At 43.4% G+C, this 20033-nt stretch overlaps 2 protein-coding genes across 7 annotated transcripts in view; one reads left to right on the top strand and one right to left on the bottom strand.

Moving 5' to 3' along the window:
- Positions 1-4704, top strand: part of PIAS1 (protein inhibitor of activated STAT 1) — an 82672-nt gene extending 77968 nt beyond the window's left edge. For 3 of the 6 annotated variants that reach the window (XM_058156097.1, XM_058156099.1, XM_058156098.1), the window contains one exon: positions 561-4703. In XM_058156097.1, coding sequence (XP_058012080.1) covers positions 561-857 — 297 coding nt within the window. In that variant the 3' untranslated portion in view covers positions 858-4703. Of the gene's footprint in view, positions 1-560 lie in introns of all 6 variants that reach the window. The other 3 variants (XM_058156093.1, XM_058156096.1, XM_058156094.1) reach the window with 2 other exon arrangements.
- Positions 4705-5251: 547 nt separating this feature from the next.
- CALML4 (calmodulin like 4) lies at positions 5252-17150 on the bottom strand. The gene is made up of 5 exons (XM_058156307.1): positions 17081-17150; positions 16943-16973; positions 15231-15371; positions 8681-8869; positions 5252-5465 (listed from the first exon to the last, which is right to left on the bottom strand). Exons 1-5 carry the CDS (start codon positions 17081-17083, stop codon positions 5368-5370), a joined length of 462 nt encoding a protein of 153 aa, XP_058012290.1. The 5' UTR covers positions 17084-17150; the 3' UTR covers positions 5252-5367.
- Between the last annotated feature and the right edge of the window lie 2883 nt (positions 17151-20033).

Here is a 20033-nt window from a genome sequence, read left to right as displayed (position 1 = left end):
CTGTAAAACATCCCAGCAGTTTAGAGTGCAGAAGTACACTTAAAAAAATACATAATATTAATGTCCCTAATTATCCACCCATCCTAGTCTTCTTTCTGGTTAAAAGTACAGGTTAAAAGTTTCCTTTAGCTACTGAGGGAATTTGACAAGTTGATTGGCAAATTCTCTTTTGCAAGACAATAAATAGCACTAAAATGCCCTCGTCTGGTGCAGGCATCCGGCGCGTGACGAAAGTGGTGTAAAACTGTGCCAGTGAACTTGCGAAAGGAGAGGTGCTCTTCCCGTTCTCTTCCCTCTTGTCATTTGATGGGTTCCCAGGGGGCCTCAGCCTTCGGTCAGAGGCTGGGACTGGCATTCCAGCCTTCCTCTGTGGCTGCTGAACATTGAAACGCACCCTGGTGCCCCGACTGCGGAGCTGATTGCAGGGCCTCTCCGTGGCCTGGGCTTGGGACGTCTCGAACTCTCACTCCAATGATCCATGTTTGGGCTGGCAGTAGGAAGCGCCGGGGTGTCCTTGAGCCTCCCCGATTTCAGCAGTTGCCTTGTTATCTTCTCCCCAGCATTACAGCACTTCCATTTTGGCGGCCGCCGCTGCCGCCGTCTCCACTTCCGATGATCAAGAACTCTTGCACTCCCGGTTTTTCCCCTACACTTCGTCGCAGATGTTCCTGGACCAGCTGAACACCGGAGGGAGTGCCACGCTCCCCGCCACGAATGGCAGCAACAGCGGCAGCAACAGCAGCCTCGTGTCCTCTACCAGTATTCGGGAGGCCCACAGCCACCCCGTGGCCAGCAGAGGTAGCACAGACCCCGCGTCTCTCTTCGGCGTCATCCCAGACATTATTTCTTTGGACTGAGCTCGGTTGAGGTATCCCTGGACTCGTGGGTGAAGAGATTTGCGATTTTATTTCACCTTATTTTTGTTTAGAAATGCAGATAAGATTTTTCCTTTTTTGTAGGGGAAAAAAAAAAGACGTGTACAGAGAACAAAACTATATTTTCAGTTGTACTTTTGTATATAAACCTAAGATAATTTGACTGGTGAAAAACAAAGAAACAAAAAAAATTACAAAAGCTCCCAACATAATTGCTTGGGATATGGAAGACTTTTCCCCTCCTGATTTATCTTGTGCGCTGGTGGGCTTGTTTTGAAGCTTTGATTCTGAACCACATAACTTTTTGTTTGTTCACAGCCGTGCTAATGGGGAAAATGGTGCGCTTGAAACACTGAACGTTATAGAGGACTTCTGATTCTTGAGGAAACAGACGGCATCCACAATAATTGGAGAGAATGTCTCCTTCCTTAGGGCCTGCTCAGTTGGGAAAGTTTGCCTGCACACTTGCTTTGAAACAAATTCAACGTTTGCAATTGAACTTCCGGCTTTTCTGCTCTTATTTGTTTATCCTGAAGTAGGACAGAGGCTGTATGAGTTACCGAAATTCCGTAGAGTTTTCTCGTGTGTCAGCTGGATGTAGGTTTTTGGAAAGTCTTTTGGCTGTTTGTTCTGATGTGGACCCATATTTCTCCTTTGGATTGTTTTGATTAGCTAGCTCTGCCTTGGTTTGCTCATAAGCTTTCTCAGTTCTCTTCTTTGCTAACTGTTTGCCATTAAGCGGTTATTCCACTCCGTTGGATGAGACCAAATGGCTTCTTAAAGTCTAGGTGCCAGTGAGGGCACACTTGGTTGAGATAGTTCCTTGGCATTACCCTGGCAATTGAAAGGTTATGGCTGGAGTGCTAGAGACAAAGAAATTGGTGGAATTCTTAGAATGTGTTTACTAAATAGAGCCAACCCATCAACATTTAAGAGAAATAATGTAATTTCAGTGAGTTTATTGTGCAGCTGACAATGTCAATTGCCATCATATGCACCAATCCCAGAAAACTTCCTTTTTTTGGCTTGGGAAAATGTGCCCTATTGAATTAAGTCAGATTTAGCAAAACTAATATTTGAGTAAACAATCCCTAGGCTTGGGCTAAAGAGTGGCCCATTAAATTATGACTAAAAGGCCTTCCTTTCATATTGCAGCTTATTGGAAAATAAACATTTACAAGATTATCGTCCCTCTCCTTTCCTTCAAAATGTGTTAAATGACTTCACCTTTTCTGATCTGTTAAATTCCTCTGACGGAGGATGTGGGCCCTTTTAGCATTTGTAAATTCCATACGAGGGATGAATATTTAGTTAGAAAGCTTTTTTTCAAGTTGGCTGATTTTTTAAAAAGCATTTCTCCCCCCCCCCAATTAAATGACAAAGCATGCAAGTTGGAAGGAGATTTTAAAAAGAAAATGACAGGGAATGAGAAGTGAAATTTGCTGCAGGCCAAAATCTGTGTTGAGATTAAAAGATTTTATAATTTGCCTTTAAAACCAAGGTTTCAAAACACTGCAGATTTCAGAAGGAGGAAGCCAAGTGCCGGCCTTTTTGTTTTGTCTTAATCAGGAGGTGCCTGAGCTGCTTCTTTCAACCATGGCTGCACAGGATTGCATTTTTTCCAAACTCTTCTTTTCAAGGCTCTCTCTCTTTCAGTGAAACTTAAATCAGTGACAAGCTACCAATTTTTAATCTTAAGTGGTTTTTTTATATTGACCTCAGAAATGTTATATTGGATTTTCTGAAATACATCCCATTTGCCATTTACATTTTAATTTGAATTTTAGGAATGTTTGTTTATATGTATATGCGTGTGTATATATGTATTTATAGATATGTGCGTGTGAGAGCGAGGGTGTGTATTCTGTTCCATGCATGTATTCTATTAATGTTTGGCCAATGTTTCCTTGCTAGTTTCTAATTTATTAAATGGCAGTAAAAGTTAAAGAAACAAGTAGAAAACAATAATATTTTCTAAATTCACTATAGCTTGGGGCATTAAAACTAATACTGGCTTAAGAATTATACCGAATGTTTAAAATTAATCCTTTCGGTGTTCCAAGTAAAATTTGGGAATAGCCAGATGGATGGCTGTAGAACAGAATTGGTACCCTTCTCTTGAAAGTCTGTGGCCTTCAATCTGACATTTTTGCATAAGTCCAAATTAATTGTTTTTGTGAAATACTTAAAATATATGTTCAAAGAACACACCATAGCACATTGCAAGATGTGCACTTTCCAGGTTGTTAAGCTAGAGAGCGCGGGCACAGCGTGTGTAAAAATGAGCTGCGGTCATGCTCTGTTTACTTGTGATGGAGAATCAGTACATGTACAGTAAATGCATCAGGCATAAGTAGCCGTGTGAAGTTTGTTTGCACTGACCGTGAATCGTACGTACTGTGATCTACATGTGTACTGGCTCCCCTGCTGCATCTACCTTAAGAAGCTGAATTTATGCACTGCTTTGAGTGGGTTTGTAGGGAGGGTGTTAAGCTCTTTTTTGGGTGTGGGTGTGTGTGTGAGTGAGACCGAGGTGCATTCTGGGCTTGAGATCTGTCAGAAGAAATTTGATCTGGCTTCCAATCTGATGAAGAATTAGACTATGTTGCTGGAAACATAGGATTTCCTCCACGTTAAATTGAGTTGATGATTATGAAACAAAAGGTACCTCCTGCTGGTACTCCAGTAAAAGCCATCTCGGGCTGTAAAGGGAGGGGAGAAGTTGCACCTGAAAGCAGCACCCGATCATTTGAATGCGAGATATTCAGTAACGGCCCAAATGAGAACTGGAGGGAGTTAATTGCAGTTCTTCTTCTCTCAATCTTTTCAACCTAAATGAGACCTGGCCAGTTAATTAAGTCAGAACATGCATCAGACTTTGGGAGTCACAGCATATTTCGACTACAGGATTTTCTTCTGTAGTGAGATGTCTTTGCCAAACTAATTTTTGACAATTGTAGAATTTTTCTGGGAAGCAAAAAAGGTCTGTTTTGCTTAATTGGACAAGGAAGATCTACGGATTTCATTTGGTATATTTGCTTTTGTGGGGGAGGAGGTTTATTCCCCCCCCAGACAGGAGAGTGTGTGGGTGTGTGCTTATTAGTTGTACGTCTTGTTTGTACTTTGTGTACCTTATGCTCTGTGCGTATACACACAGAAGCAAGAGTCTTCTATAATAAGAGTGATTTTGAATCACTTCTGTGGGCATTAACTAGATGCATTATTTTCCTGCTTAAAAACCTGAACGCAAAACCAAAATTGCAAGCAAAATTCACAGTATTTTAACTGCATTCCCACGTTTTTTCTCTACTGAAACAGAACTAACGTATCAACCTGAAGCTGATTCTTACTAGTAATTCTGCTGTATTTTGGCTAAGCTTTCCCATTATATTAAACATTTCATAGCTTTTTTCATAATTTGAAATTATGGTTCTTATTTTATTTTTCTTCGGTAAGAGCTTTGATTTCTCTTGAACTAAAACTGCCAGAGGCCCCCATGTGTGCTGCTGTTAATTGTTCTGATTAACAAAAGGGAAGAACCTGTGTATATAAAGTGAAAAACAGAAAAAGTGATTCCATAAACGCAGATCTGTGATTCATTGCCTTAAACTTTCTCCTAAGTTTCCATACAGCATGCCAAACAAGTTTTAAAAAGTGGCTTTTAAAAATGTATAGTAGACCAATGTCAGTTTGTATAAAAGTACCAAGTGAAAATATTTATTACATGCATTGGAAGAGAAATGGTTTACCCTATTGAATGTTACTTGTTTATGTAAAACATCTTTAGATGTAATAAATAACTATTATGTTCTCTCTTGTGGATTAACTTGCCGTGTATGCGCAATACATAGACTGGGTTTGCAAGAGATAAATTCTTGGTAATTTTGTAATGAAAATTCTGTTCGAAAAAACCAGTGCAAATTAAAAGGACCTTAGCTATAGCTTGCTATTTCTGCCAGGATTCTGCCTGGCTGTTTTTGAAACCAGGAGCTGCCAAGCTAGAGGCTGTACAACACTTTATGAGTACCTGGGTACATGGGTGTGGTTGTGGGATGACTGCTCAGCCCCTTGTTACAAGATGGTTCTTAAGGCCTCATGAGAACCTCTGGTTCGAGTAGCTGCTTCCGATGCTTTCCTCTCACCTAGTTCAGTGACCTGTGAGCTGAATCATATTGATTCCTTACAATGTGCTACCTCACTACATCAAACTTTATAGATTGCATGATACTGGAAATATGGTATTTCCAGTTCCTGAGCACCTTTTTGACTACTTTAAAAAAAAAAATCAAACTTAGCTGAAACAGAAAATAAGCACATTAGATTTCACACAGAAAGAGCCAACATTTCTGCTTTTTATTAATCGTTTAACATATTTCTTTTTGTTTGCAACAAAGCATTTATTTTTTAAGACCAAAAGGCAGGCAGAGCCCAGGTTCCAGGCAGAATTGATGAAGGCTGTCTGGTTGCCTTCAGCCAAGTATCTTTTTGCAATTCAATAATCATCAACTGGAAGGGTGATTGATTGAATTAAGTCTTCATACTTCACCAGTCCGTTGTGTCCTGCTCTGGCATTCTTCAAAAGGGTATCCACTGTAAGCAATGGCAGAATAATTGAACCACTTCAGGTTACAGATATCCAGACTATTTATTTCTGATCTTTAATTAGGATGTCAGATTGTGGATGGGTGGGAGATTAAATTATGGTAATGCAACAACTAAAGGAAACAGTTGATGGAGTAGGTCAGGGGTCTGCAAACTTGGTTCTTTTAAGACTTGTGGACTTCAACTCCCTGGCTGAGGAACTCTGGGAGTTGAAGTCCACAAGTCTTAAAAAAGCCAAGTTTGCAGACCCGTGGAATAGGTGGTTCCCCCATCACAAAGGCACATGGTGTAGGAACCTGGTTTGAAGCAGGTTGAGGTGTCGGATAGGACAACTCAAATACCTCCAAGTACAATATAAAGTAGTGGCGGAGGAAGAAAAAACATCAGTTATGAGAGCTGACGAATTCCATGGATGGAAATCCCAAAGGGAAAAACAATTCAACATGCTTGGGAAACTCTGAAAAATGAGATTATAAAAACCCAATTTAAGACAATACCAATTTAAGAGAAAGCAAAACAAGAGACCCTGAATGATTGATTGGATTGACTATACTCAAACCAGATATCAGACTAAGAGTTATCAGACTGCCTTTGAATGATTAGAATGTATTATTTCTGATTGTTTTGGGGGAAGTTAGGAACTGATGAGAATTGTAGGAGTATAACTGAGTTGGGAGGGAAAATTTTTTAGCATATGTTTGTTTTATTTTTAACTATACCTTGTGTTTGTTCCGGGAAGTCGGGAGGGGGGAGGGCGGTTTGTGAAGGGAGGGGGGAGGGAGGAAAGGGGGGAAAATTTTGTAAAACTTTTTCAATTAAAAAAAAAAGAGAGAGACCCTGAATGAAAGGACATGGAACTACTGTAGATCAATAGCCATAACACTTAGACTTATATACCACTCCATAGTGCTTTACAGAACTCTCTGAGCAGTTTACAAAATCAGCATTTTGACCCCAGCAATCTGGGTCTTCATTTTACCCACCTTGGAAGGATGAAAGGCCGAGTCAACCTTGAGCCCCTTCAGGATCGAATTCCTGGCTGTGCAGAGAGTTTGCCTGCAATACTACATTCTAACCACTAAGCCACCAGGCTCAGTGTTCTTAAAGCTAAGAACAAACTAGAGAGCCACCTAGATGAGTCTAACGTCTGAACCTGGAAAGTGATTATTATAAAGAGGATATCCAAGAAGGAGGAGAAATATTGAGTAACCAAGAGCTTCTTGATTGCTCCCAGCCACAAAATACATTTTTCTCCATGTTAAACCACAAAACCTCTAGCATTGCTTATTTCGTACACCTGCCCTGGTTTTGATGGAGCTGTCTTAGCCTTCCTGTTGATTTCTCCTAGCACAGAATCTGAAACCACAAAGCTCTTAAAAATAGAGAAAATAATCACGAAATGTGTCTTAATTGGTTTAATTCGAATTTAAATAAAATCACTATTAGTTTTTATCCCGAGTGCTTATTTTTTGGAAACTGGCCCTCCACCTGCTGTTGAGGATCCTAAAAGGACAATAAAGATTTTTAGGTGGTTCTTAACACTGGAGAAGACTCCTACGAGTCCCTTGGACTGCAAGGCGAACAAACAAGTCAGTTCTAGAGGAGATCAAACCTGACTGCTCTTTAGAAGGCCAGATCCTGAAGATGAAACTCAAATACTTTGGCCACCTAATGAGAAGGAAGGACTCACTGGAGAAGAGCCTAATGCTGGGAAAGATTGAGGGCAAAAGAAGAAGGGGACGACAGAGAACGAGGTGGCTGGATGGAGTCACTGAAGCAGTAGGCATGAGCTTAAATGGACTCCAGAGGATGGTAGAGGACAGGAAGGCCTGGAGGAACGTTGTCCATGGGGTTGCGATGGATCGGACACGACTTTGCAACTAACAACAACAACAAACCAATTGACAGAATCCTGGGCCAAATTACCATATCTACTATGCTGAATAGAAACGCTATGGAGTGGGGGGAAATCTGTAGGAAAAATGATGTTCTGTGGTCTCCAGCTTTATCATCATGGTATGCTGGACTGTAATATTTATATTGATACTCTGGGAGTTACAGTGATACAGCTGAATAGCATATTCCCAGCAGCTGGGAAGATTGTTGCACACTTGTTCTCTTTCTGGCTGCTGGCTTTTACCCAGTGGATTGAAAACAATGCCTATGGGAGTCTGGTACATGTACAGCAGACCCGGGCATTTTACAGCCTCTGGGCACATTCAGCCCTTTGTCTGTCTCTGTCCAGTCTGCATGAGGGCAATCAGAAATCAGAAATCAAATGTAAACAAGTGTATGCCATTCACACACTACAACTGCATTGCTTTTTATTTTGAAGGTGACTGCTATTTTCTTTTTAATTTACATAGGTGTGTGCATTCAGCCCTCTACAACATTCCCAGTTTCTCATGTGGCTCCTTGGAAAAATTAAATCACCCAGCCAGCGCAATTGGGTCGGGGAAGACTCAGGCACACAAATTAACATAGTTAATTAACAATGCTACCCTGTTTCCCTGAAAATAAGAGCCAACCAGAAAATAAGCCCTAGTATGATTTTTCAGATTGCTCATAATATAAGCCCTATCCCAAAAATAAGCCCTAGTTCGGCTTGCCAGCCAGATAGATGCATTTAGTACCATAAGACCTACCTGGAAAATAAGCCCTAATGCGTCTTGGAGCAAACAACAACAACAACAATAATAATAAGACCCGGTCTTATTTTGGGGGGGGGAAACAGGTATGTAACAGCCATTGATCGCTCCCTCTTCCCTTACATCTGCCTGTATAGTGGTACCTCGGCACTCAACTGCTTCAAACTCATCGAATTTGGTTCTGGATGCATTTTGACGTGAAAATGTTGTCCCAGTACTTGGCCTTTGTATTCAACTTGCTGCTATGGGAAGAGGGGAACCACTATGGGGAATGAATAAGGAAGTCAGCCATGCTGGGAAGGTTACTGCAAAAGGAGGGGGTCAGGAAGGCTATGCTGGGAAGGTCACCGGCATAAAAAAAGGGACAGGCAGAAAGTTCTTCCCAGCCAAAACAAAGGGTCACCTGGTAACTCACCTGGTTGGTTTGGGACTCGTCCTTTTCAGTCCCCATCGCAGCTCCCAGAATGAATTAACGCCAAGTACCGAAGGGCCACTGCATTTGAGAAAAGCCACCTTCCAAGGCTCAAGGCACAGGGATCTTTGCATGAAACTCACCCTCTTCCTTGGATAGCTTTTCTCCAAGGTTCATTAGCTTCGCCTGCAGTTCAGTCACGGAGATGAATCCAGTCCTTTGCTGGTCTACCATTAACATGGCCAGAAGGATTTCATTCCTTGGATCTTCCTGCTGTATTTGCCTGTACATGATGGTCAGGAAAGTTGAAAAATCCAGTTCTTCATTGACATCTGTAAGTGAGAAGGAAGGTGCAAGGCCAGCGCTGTATAAGGGGATACTATTAGAGCCTAGCGTGTCTAGAGTAACCTATTTTCATCCTAAGCTGGTATGGAACTCCTGTCAGTGTCATGGCTTTCTGCCACTTTGGAGTAAGGAAATGCACATTTTAAAATAGTCTTCCTACAATAAGGAGTACAATAGAAAGTTCCTGATCTCCTCAAACTCTGCCAAGAGTGAAATATTCTAGCCCTGCCTGCCTGCCTGCCAGCCTGCCTGCCTGCCCATGAGTGGAATAGCTCTGGCTATTACAGATGTCTTTGGAGTCATCCTGGTCATGGTTGCCCCAAAGATGCTTTTTCAAGAGGCAATTGGGTTTTCTTGGTTTTTTCTTGAAAACATTTCACTTCTCACCCAAGAAGCTTCTTCAGTTCTTCAGAAGGTTGAATGGGATGTGAAGCTAAACATCTTCAAGAAAAAACAAAGACAATCCAGTTGACTTTTGAAAAAGCACCTTTGGGTTAGCTTCCCAGACCTTCCTCCACTCCCAACAGTCAAGTAGGGGTCCAGGTATCAAAAGGTGAACCATTTCTGCTCCAGGCTAACATCCTAGTTTTCCATAATGACTAGATGCTTGATTTTTTTAAAAAAGGCCGAAAGATAAGTAATTTGAAGCTCTGAAGGTTTCCTCAAACTATCCCAATCATCTTTTCTCCTGCATCATTACAGGAGAATAGTTCATATCCTTGAATATGAACTATATTTCATATTTCAGCTGATCTTTCCTTAAAGTGTAGAATTGTTTTCATTTTATTTCTATTATACCAGAATAAAAAGAAAAATTTGCAGAACCAGTTCAATGATGACTTGTAGCAAGCTCTTCAAATTTAACAATTTTAGATGCTGATGAGTTCTAAAGAACCTTTGTCAATAGTGACTTTATTTGCCAATAATGACTATATTCAAGCAGAAATCCAAAAAAGCTCCAAATTCATTTAAACTGAATAAATCTGTGGAACAAAAACTGTTGAAATTTGCATTTCAAAAGCTTACCACATTCCTAGCTTAGAAAATAACCTTAGAAGGTAAAAATGCCACAAGGCAAGAAAGCAAGATTATTTTCAAAAGGATTTGTTTTCTTTAGAAAGATAACAAAACATGCAGGAGAGAATATATATAGCTCCAGACTGAACTGTGCATTCTTGGTATTCTCTGAACTGGGTTGCAGAACAGCAGCCCTCAAATTCCAGCCTGTGGCTTATTAGGAACTGGACTGCGCAAGCAATGGGCCAGCGAGTGAAGCTTCCTCTGAGCATGCAGATGGGATCTAGGATGTGTCGTGTCCCACTCCTCCGCTGACGGCCGGGTCAGGGAAATCCGAATCAGGCGTGCCTCTGCAGCTCTGCCAAAGTCCTAGCAAAGTCCTCAAGGCAGGCAGGAGACCAGAAAGTGACTTCAGCAAGATATGTTCGACTTTGCCTGACTCAACCAATGCCAGAAAACAGATCCTTTATATAGGCCATGGGGTGTGGCTCCATGACTCAGCACTTATCCAGGCCTGCCCCTCCCTTCCTTCTGACGCCGCCGCCTATCAATTCTTCTGAAGCGAGGGTCACTCCAGTCGGCAGCTGTTGGTAATTGAACTCCCTCAGGCTCACATGCTGTGGGGGAGGGGTCGGGGTCTAGTTGCTCCGTTTGCCTGGGCCTGGAGCCAGAGCTGGGGGCTGGAGGTGCTTCCTCCTCAGCCTGTCTGGGCATGGAGCCAGGGCTGGGGCCGGGAGGCATACTAGGACATTCCTCAGCGTTCGGAAGCAGATAAGAAGGTCCCGGCTGTGGTGAGAGCGGGCAAGACACAACAGGATGCTTGTGCAAAACCATTCCTATGGAAGACAATTTTTCCCCCCAAATCCGGTCCCTGGAGCCAGAAAGGTTGGGGACCGCTGCTATAGAACATTCTTGCTGGACCCAGATGGTTGGAGGTAATATGCTGACTCTTTAAATTGCTTAGAGTGGGCTGTCAAGTACCATGAAGCGCTGTATAAGTAAGTGCTATTGCTATTATTTTAGGCAGCACATCTTCCCATCACACCAACTGGGAAGCAAACTCTGCAGGGGGTGGGAGGTCAGACATGTTCCTGACATGCCTAGCTGACAACTTTGACATACAAAAGGTAGAGGAGGGAACTAGAGGGACAGCTATACTGGACCTACTTCTTACTAAAAGAAATGAAATAATTGAGGGGAGTAGACATTATAGAAACTTGCGGAAAGAGTGACCATGACATATTTGAATTCACCCTAATGCAACCCCAGGCAACTAAACCAAGTGTTTTAAGAGAGCTAACACAAAGAAGAGGGGGGTCAACTTATTTTCCAAAGCACCAGAAGGCAAGACAAGAAGCAATGGATGGAAACTAACTATTGTGTCCCACCCCCACTGCGACGAACGAGTCAAGGAAGTCCGTAACAAACTTGGCAACGAAGCCTCTGCAGCTTGCCAAGTGCCTTCGAGGTTTATCAGGGCAGGCAGGAGTCCAAGTTGTGACTTCAGCGATAGGGTCCGATATCAGCAAACTAGAGAAGACTTTGCTTGAGTCAAGGTTGGAATGCCAAAAGCAGGTCCTTTATATAGGCTATGCGGTGTGGCTCCATGACTCAGCATTTATCCAGGCCTGCCCCACCCTTCCTTCTGCTGGCGTTGCCTCTCAGATCTCCGGAAGCGAGGGTCCACCTATTCTGAATTGTCTTCAGCTGGATCTGCTGTCAGCGTCTGGGAAAGGGACGGGTCAGAGGGAGTAGGGCCGAGTAATTCCATCACCTGGCTGGCTTCCTGGTCTGAAGGCTGAGCCAAAGGAACACACGCTGTATGAGTGAGGTTTATTGGGCTTCTCCTTTCACTCCTTGAATCCTCTCTGGGCATGGGGCCAGGGCCGGGGGCTGGAGTCATGACAGGCCGTTCATGACAGGCCGTTCATCTTCATTATCAGACTCGGAGTCTGATAAAAGGCCCAGGTGGAGACGGAGGGGCCGGCTGAGGAGAGGAGGGTGGACGAGTCACAACACTAACCAAGGAGTGAAGCAACCTAGAACTAAGGAAACAAAACAAAACAAACAACCAGTGGAACAGCTTGCCTTCAAAAGTTGTGGGTGCTCCATCACTGAAGGCTTTTAAGAAGAGATTGGACAGTCATTTGTTTGAATTGGTATAAGGTCTCCTGTCTTAAGCAAGGGGTTGGACTTAGATGACTTCCAAGGTCACTTCCAACTCTGAGAATGTTTTATGTTCTTTAAACTCTACTTCAACAAGCTAAGAGAGAGACCAGGAAGGATTCCATGGATGGCTATCTTAAAAGGAAAAACAGGTTAAGGTGTTTGGGAAATCCTGAAAAATGAGATCATGAAGGCCGGAGCAAAATAATACCGCAGAGAAAGCAAAACAAGACACCAGACAAGACCAGCATAGTTGCATTCTCTACCAAATTGAGGGAGAAAAAGATCAAATATAAAAAATGGAACAAGGGACACATAATTAAAGCAGAAGGACAACAAACATCCTGAATCTACAAGGAGGGACTCAGGAAAGCCAAGCCCTAGAAGGAGCTAAGATTTGCAACAAATGTTAAAAATAATCTAAAAAGTTTCTTTCAATATGTAAGAAACAAAAAGGAAGTCAAGGAAATGATAGACCCAAATAATGGGAGCAGATGGCAAGAAGGTGTCAGGCAGCAGGGAGAAATTCCCATTTGGCTGAGGGAATCCGACTGTAATGTGGAGCTTGCTAGCAAAGTGGTTAGATAGTTTGTAAGCGCCTGCTTACTGTTTATACTTTTTAATTGTTTGACAGTTTTGGCTGTTGCTATTTTAAATGTGTGAGTCATACAGAGTCACATTTGCGAGATGTGTAAATGCAACAAATAAATAAAGGCAATAAACCCAGTGGAAATTTAACGTATTTTACTTTTAATTTGGAAAGATATGGAAAAATCATGCTAAGAAAATTGATTTATTTCCAGCTTTAAGTGGCATGAAGATGACAAAATGGACTCATGGGCCAAGACTGATGGCTCATCGATCCCTGAAATCTTGTTATGTTTATATTATGATCAAATTTAAATTTATAGTATGATAGAGGGATAAAATCAAGACCATGTGAAGTGTTTGTGCTGGTTTATAAAGCCTTAGTAAGACCACACTTGGAACGCCACATCCCGTTTTGGTCACCACAATGTAAAAAAGACATTGGGACTCTGAAAAGAATGCAGAAAAGAGCAACAAAGAGGATTATAGGGGGCTGGAGGCTAAAGCATACAAAGAAGGAATTGGTTATAGCTAGTCTAGTGAAAAGAAGGACTAGGGGTGACATGATAGCAGGGTTCCGGTATTTGAGGGGCTGCCACAAAGAAGAGGGGATCAAATTATTCTCCAAAGCACCACAAGGCAGGACAAGAAACAGTGGATGGAAACTAATCCAGGAGAGAAACAACCTAGAACTAAGGAGAAATGTATTGACAGTGAGAAAAATTAATCAGTGGAACGACATAACTTCAGAAATTTTGAGTGCTCCATCACTGGAGGCTTTTAAGAAGAGACTAGACAATCATTTGTCTGAAATGGTATAGACTCTCCTGCTCAAGCAGGGGGTTGGACTAAATGACCTCCAAGGTCATTTCCAACTCTGTTATTCTATGTTATTTCAGCCCCTTTATTAATGATCCATAATGTAGACCTTTCCCTTTTCTCATCTGCTGAACTTTTAAGATGAATTAATACATTTACAGCAGACCATTAGAATAGAATAGCATAATTAATATATAGAGAGAGAGAGATAGACAAATAGATATAGATACAGATCATGGGTGAAATCTATTTTTTTTTTGCTACCGGTTCTGTGGGTGTGGCTTTGTGGGGCGTGGCTTGGGGGTTCATGTGACTGGGTGGGCGTGGCTATGTGACTGGGGGATCAAACAACAGAAACTCACTAGCAATGTCCTGCTGGAGCAGGGACTAGATGACCTCCAGGGTCCTTCCAGCCCTGGATTATCCTCTGAAGCTGCGTCTAGTGCCAGGTTTGTACTTCTTCCTTCCTCTCTTCCTTCCTTCCTTCCTTCCTTCCTTGCAAGCCAAAAAACGGGGTGGGGGAGGTGGGAAGTCTGTTTCCTCTTCCAGCAGGCTTGCTAGGCAAGCCAAAAAACGGGGTGGGGGAGAGTCCGTTTTTCCTCCCAGCAAGCTTCAGGGAAACTTCAGGGAAGCCTGCTGGGAGGAAAACAGACTCCCCCCCACCCCGTTTTTTGGCTAGCACACAGCTGAGTCACGCAATCATCAGAGGCGCTTTTTTTTTTTACTTTTAAAGCATTTTTTTTTCCGGCCGAAAAAATGCTTTTAAAAATAATAAAAAAACCCTCTGATGATCGCGCAGCTGAGCTGGGCATGGGCGGGGGGGGGGGATTATTGCTACCGGTTTTCCGAACCACCCGCCGCCATCACTACCGGATCATGCGATCTGGTCCGATCCGGGAGCATTTCACCCCTGATACAGATAGATAGACATATAAGGTAAAGGTTCCCCTCACACATACGTGCTAGTTGTTCCCGACTCTAGGGGGCGGTGCTCATCTCCGTTTCCAAGCTGAAGAGCCAGCGCTGTCTGAAGACGTCTCCATGGTCATGTGGCCGGCATGACTCAATGCCAAAGGTGCATGGAACGCTGTTACCTTCCCACCAAAGGTGGTCCCTATTTTTCTACTTGCATTGTTTACGTGCTTTTGAAACTGCTAAGTTGGCAGAAGCTGGGACAAGTAACGGGAGCTCACCCCATTACACGGCAGCACTAGGGATTTGAACTGCTGAGCTGCCGACTTTTCGATCGACAAGCTCAACGTCCTAGCCCCTGAACCACCGCGTCTCCTATATAGATATAGAGATATAGAGAGATATAGAGAGAGAGCCCAAGGCAGTTCCTACTTGCTTTCACGCATATATTGTAAAGGTAAAAGGAAATTAGCCTCTGGTATCAGTGTCATACTAAAACAATGTGCTTAGCTGGAGCGATCATACATTTTCCAGGTTTGATTAAGACTTGTGGACTTCAATTCCCAGAATTCCACAGCCAGCCATGATTGCCCAGTTTGAAGACCCCTATTTTGTACCATGTATATTTAGCAGCATCCCTTGGAATCTTTGCAAATGGCGCCACTGGCACACACTTTTTCTCTGGTAGAACAACACATGACGGAATATATATGAATTACATTTAATGAATTTACATTAAATATATACATTTGGCTGATCTCCAAATGTTAAGCGGGGGGGGGGGGCGACGTGGGACAGACATCAGAGGAAAGGCCAGAGAGGGAGGGAAATCTTCCTGCCACTTACCGATTTTGTGGAGCTGAAGGTGCCTGGTCACCTCTCCGAGAGTTGGGCTGGTGCCCAAACTGCGCATGACAAGTATCAGATCGCTGGCCTTGATTCTGCCTTTCTGCCTTTTGTCATACAGGGAAAAACATTCCTTGAATTCTGTTCAGGAGAAAAGGAGAAGGACCACGGGATGATTTCTGAGGCTGGGAGGCAAGGAATGTCCTGCTCTCCTCTGGGCTCAACTCTCCACAGTAGGGAGGATAAAGCCTCAAGCTTATTTCTGGGTTTTGGCAAAAACAGCCAATGGCCGTAAATGCAGGCTGGTTGCTGTGTCTCCAAAATCTGGTCACATAACTGCCATCAGAACTATGAGTACCTTTTTTGGAGGGGTGTCTATCGTAACTTTGAAGAGTTGCTAAGCAACTGGTCATAAGTCAAGGACTTACCTGTAGTTGGTCTAAGTCAACTCCTGAGCTTCCATGGCTGATAATGGACTTGAATCTGAGTTTCTACGGTCGTGTCCAATACCTTCACCCCTGCATGTCAACCCTGAAGCTGACCTGACCGAGGCCATTTTGAAGCTTCAGTGTTGCCACACAAGCTGAGGGATAGGGAGGGGGGGGGGGGATAGAGATAGCTGGGGTTTTGTAGGCAAAACAAAATACTTTCTCCTGGGAACCAAGGACATTCTCCCACCTGGTTAGACAGAGGAGGAGTGACGTTACCAGGCAACCGAACAGCACCTTGATGGTGACTGATTGTTTTGGGAAGAGGAAAAACTTTTACTTTTAAAACCGCAAGAACCTTCAGAGTCAGTTTTCACCAGAACTGTGTCAATAGGATATATCCAATAAACCTATTCTTTGAGGAATCGACCTGCCTCAGAGTTTTGTTTGCTATGGGTGCATTACTTGGAACCCTGACACTGCACTTATTAGGTTAGCCAGTGAGGTATACAAAGCCCCAGATGCAGGTGACCTTCTAGCCCTCTGATCTTAGCTGATGGCTGGTGCCCCCTTGGCCTTGGAAGTGCCCCCCCCCACCCCCCAGAAGGACAGCTTGCTCTTCTTCCAGAAATCCTACCAGGTCCTTTCTATCCTGGCATTTATACTTCCCCCGCCCCAAGCAATATAATTGCTATCTAGCAACTCTTTGAAAGGACAATACAACAAGAGGTCACTGACACGCTAACATAGCCATGAAATGCAAGCCAAGAATTGTAGCATTTTTAAAGAATGCAAAGAGTGCAACCAACATTTTTCAGATGGGCAGGAATTTTTTACCTAGGGATCAGCTGAAGGTTTCATAGATCAGGGATTTCCAACCTTGGTCCCTTTAAGACTTGTGGACTTCAACTCCCAGAGTTTCTCAGCCAGCTTTGCTGGCTGAGGGACTCTGGGAGTTGAAGTCCACAAGTCTTAAAAGGACCAAGGTTGGAGACCCCTGTCATAGATGAAGTTGTACAAAAATATTTTCCACCACTTGTTTTTGAGATAATGAAGTTGACCCATCAATGGGCAAGAAATCTAAAACCAGGCCAAATGGAAATCGGCAGAATGATAACATGTGTCCCTCCTGGTCTTACAAATTCTTTCCTACCGAAGTGAAAAGGGCCCTGCCCTGCCCTCCCAGACAGCTGGAGGGAAGTTTTCTCAAGGAAGATCAGAACACAACAAATAATAAAAGAGAAGGGCAGGAAGCTGCCCTTTTGAATAGAGAAGGATACGTACCATTGATCTGATCCTGGGTTAGAAACTTTGCCTGAAAGACAAAAAGGAAAAACAATGATGAAACAGCGTCATTCTGCTCTGCCAAATAAGATTCCCCAACCAGCCATCCACAATCCTGGCCAAATTGTCCCCAGTCACCATTGGAAGGTTTTGGGGTGCAAATGCTGGTTCTTGCCCGGCTCGCCCGCCTGCCTGCCTGCCTGCCTGCCTTCAGCCCCCAGCTTCCTCATTGATGAAGGGGCGAAGTCCACTTATCCCAGAGAGTGGTAGCAGGTGTAATAAATACCTTTTGTTGTCATGGATACAATCCGGGTTGTGGGTCAAATTTCAGCTGAAGTGATAGCTGTTAGCCAAGCAACAGCAACCAGATCGGGACTCCTCTGTGTTTGTAGGAATTAGTTTTCAGCTCTCTCTTCTTGACTTGAATTTTTTACTGAATAGAGCCGATAAGAACACCATCTCCCCAAAGCCTTCAAGTATTCAGTTGGATGCCAGTGGCTTCACAGTCTCCAGCCTCCTTCAACACAGGTTAAGTAGGGTTCAATCCAAATGCGCTCATTTGCAAAGCCCTAACATGTTGCTTAACACAAAAAGAGGTTACTCCATTACAAGCTTGCTTTCTAGGCATTGGAACAGGCTGAAATGGCTGAATATTTAGAATGATCTACCTAAAATTTCATTTGTTTTTTTTGCAGGAGACATTTTGAATACAATTACTAACAGCAATACAAGAATATATTTTTGCTTCTGTGTCCTTTAGTTTAGTTTACTTTTATTGCCATTGCACCTCGTACAACAAAATTAAATGCCATTTTCAGTGTACATTAAAGGTAAAGGTAAAGGTTCCCCTTGCACATATGTGCTAGTTTTTCCCAACTCTAGGGGGCGGTGCTCATCTCCATTTCAAAGCCGAAGAGCTGTCTGAAGACGTCTCCGTGGTCATGTGGCTGGCATGACTCAACACCAAAGGCGCATGGAATGCTGTTCCCTTCCCACCAAAGGTGGTCCCTATTTTTCTACTTGCATTTTTTACGTGTTTTCAAACTGCTAGGTTGGCAGAAGTTGGGACAAGGAATGGGAGCTCACCCCGTTACGTGGCACTAGGGATTTGACCTTTCAATCGACCTTTCAATCGACAAGCTCAGTGTCTTAGCCCTGGCATGGAGTTATTGTCGCCACACCACGAAAGCAACCGGTCCACCTCATCTCGATAGGCACAGAGATGAAGAGAGGCTAAGCACAGTATCTCCCTTATTAATAAGAGGAAACTGCCACTATCTTTGGTTTCTGGTCCGAAGTGGCCTGGGTTAGTTCAAGGGCTGTCTAGAAGCTTGTGTATCAAGGACAACCAATAAATATAATCAATTCAGCACTAAGTAAATCTTAGATTCATGAAATGTGAGGGTTGAAAGGGATTTTGGAGATCATCTAGTCTAATCCCCTGCCTTTTGCAGGAACCTACTACTACAGCAATCCTGAGTGATAACCATCCAGTTTCTGTTGAAACATTTTGAGCAAAGGGGAGCCCACCGTCTCCTGAGGCAGTTGGTTCCATTGCTGAAGAATTTATATCAACCTTCATTGTAGGGAACCTACAATTAGTCTATAGCAGCCAAACATCAAAGGAGGCCAGTAGCACTGTGGTGGAATTCAATTTTTTATACTACCGGTTCTATGGGCATGGCTTGGTGAGCGTGGCTTGGTGGGCGTGACAAGGGAAGGATACTGCAAAATCCCCATTCCCATCCCACTCTGGGGCCAGCCAGAGGTAATATTTGCCGGTTCTCCGAACTGCTCAAAATTTCTGCTACCGGTTCTCTGGAACCTGCAGAATTTCACCCCTGCAGTAGCACTTTTTCAGTGTAACACATGTTACCAAAGGCTTAAAGTCCTGAGATCCATGAGCCCCCCCCCCACTCCAGGAGCCTGAATAGCATTCGTTTTCATGAAATTCCTCATTTTCAATTGGATCCCTCTTGGCAAAGCCTCTCCCCATGGGTTCTTGTCCTATTTCAGATAATACAGAGGATTCATTCATAAATTCATTCCTCTTTTCTGGGACAACCTTTCAAGTATTAGAAGACGGCTAGCCTGTCTCATTTTTTTTAGACTGAGCATATCTGGGTCTTGTCTACAAGCCCCTCACGATGTATGTTGCTCTTTTTTGCACAGGATTCTTTCCAGTTCTTCAGCCTCTTTATGGTCCCCCAAAGTAAAAAATATATTGACCCACGGTCCAACAGCTGCAGAGGAGAGATGGGGGCTTCCCTTGACTGTGATACTAAACTTCTGTTGATGCAGCCTTGGTGTCAGCGTTCCAGAACACACACACACACACACCCCGCACTCCAAGTAAAACTCCGAAGCAAGCATCTTTTAAAGTTCTATTTATTAGAATAGATAAACTGGTACATCTGGGAAAATCCGAATCTAAGAGGTCCGGGTTTTCCCTCAGTAAATCAAAAACCCTAAAACCATCCTGACTCCGCAGTCGATCACATGCTCCAATCGCCAACCATCCCATCTCGAGACAGCACTCCGGCCACTCCTTCTCCAGATGCAGGATCGGCCTGACCTTGACCGACAGGAAGAATGCTATTATGTCTAAAGACAACCCCTCTACTAAATCCTCTCCTCCTACTTTCCCACACATGAGAAGGTGGCAGCACAGAAGCTTCCGGCCTAGCATGGCTTCCAAAGCTGATACTTGGATTCACTAGGTGTGTGTGTGTTGCACACCAATCACACTATTGGTTCATGTTCTGTTGTGACCTCCAAGACACCCAGGTTCTTTTCATGTGTGGTCCACTGGTCTCCTCCATTCTATATTCGGGCCTTTAATTTGTTCTACCCAAATGCATTTTCCACATTGAAATCCATCTTCCTGATTTTTGCTTATTGTTCCTACTTGTCATGGGATTCTCCTGAATCTTGACACTGTTCTCTAAGCTGATGGTTATCTGCTTATTTTACGTAATCTGTGTTATTTTTTGATCATCATCCAAACTCATTTATATTGAATAGCACAGTGCCTAAAATGGAGCCCTACTGTACTCCATGTATGGTTCTTGGTACTCTCCGAGCTTGGTTG

This window comes from Ahaetulla prasina, chromosome 13 (assembly GCF_028640845.1).
Source record: "Ahaetulla prasina isolate Xishuangbanna chromosome 13, ASM2864084v1, whole genome shotgun sequence".
Taxonomy (NCBI): domain Eukaryota; kingdom Metazoa; phylum Chordata; class Lepidosauria; order Squamata; family Colubridae; genus Ahaetulla; species Ahaetulla prasina.
The sequence above is the reverse complement of the archived record's forward strand: the minus strand, read 5'-3'. Positions and strand labels throughout refer to the sequence as shown.

What these genes read in the sequence shown, in the direction of transcription:
- CALML4 (XM_058156307.1), bottom strand. An exon ending in CCTTCAGCTCCACAAAATCG is followed by an intron (nt 8,870 to 15,230) that starts GTAAGTGGCAGG and finishes TCTCACTTACAG; the next exon opens with ATGTCAATGAAGAACTGGAT. An exon ending in AAAGCTATCCAAGGAAGAGG is followed by an intron (nt 5,466 to 8,680) that starts GTGAGTTTCATG and finishes CATTGCTTACAG; the next exon opens with TGGATACCCTTTTGAAGAAT.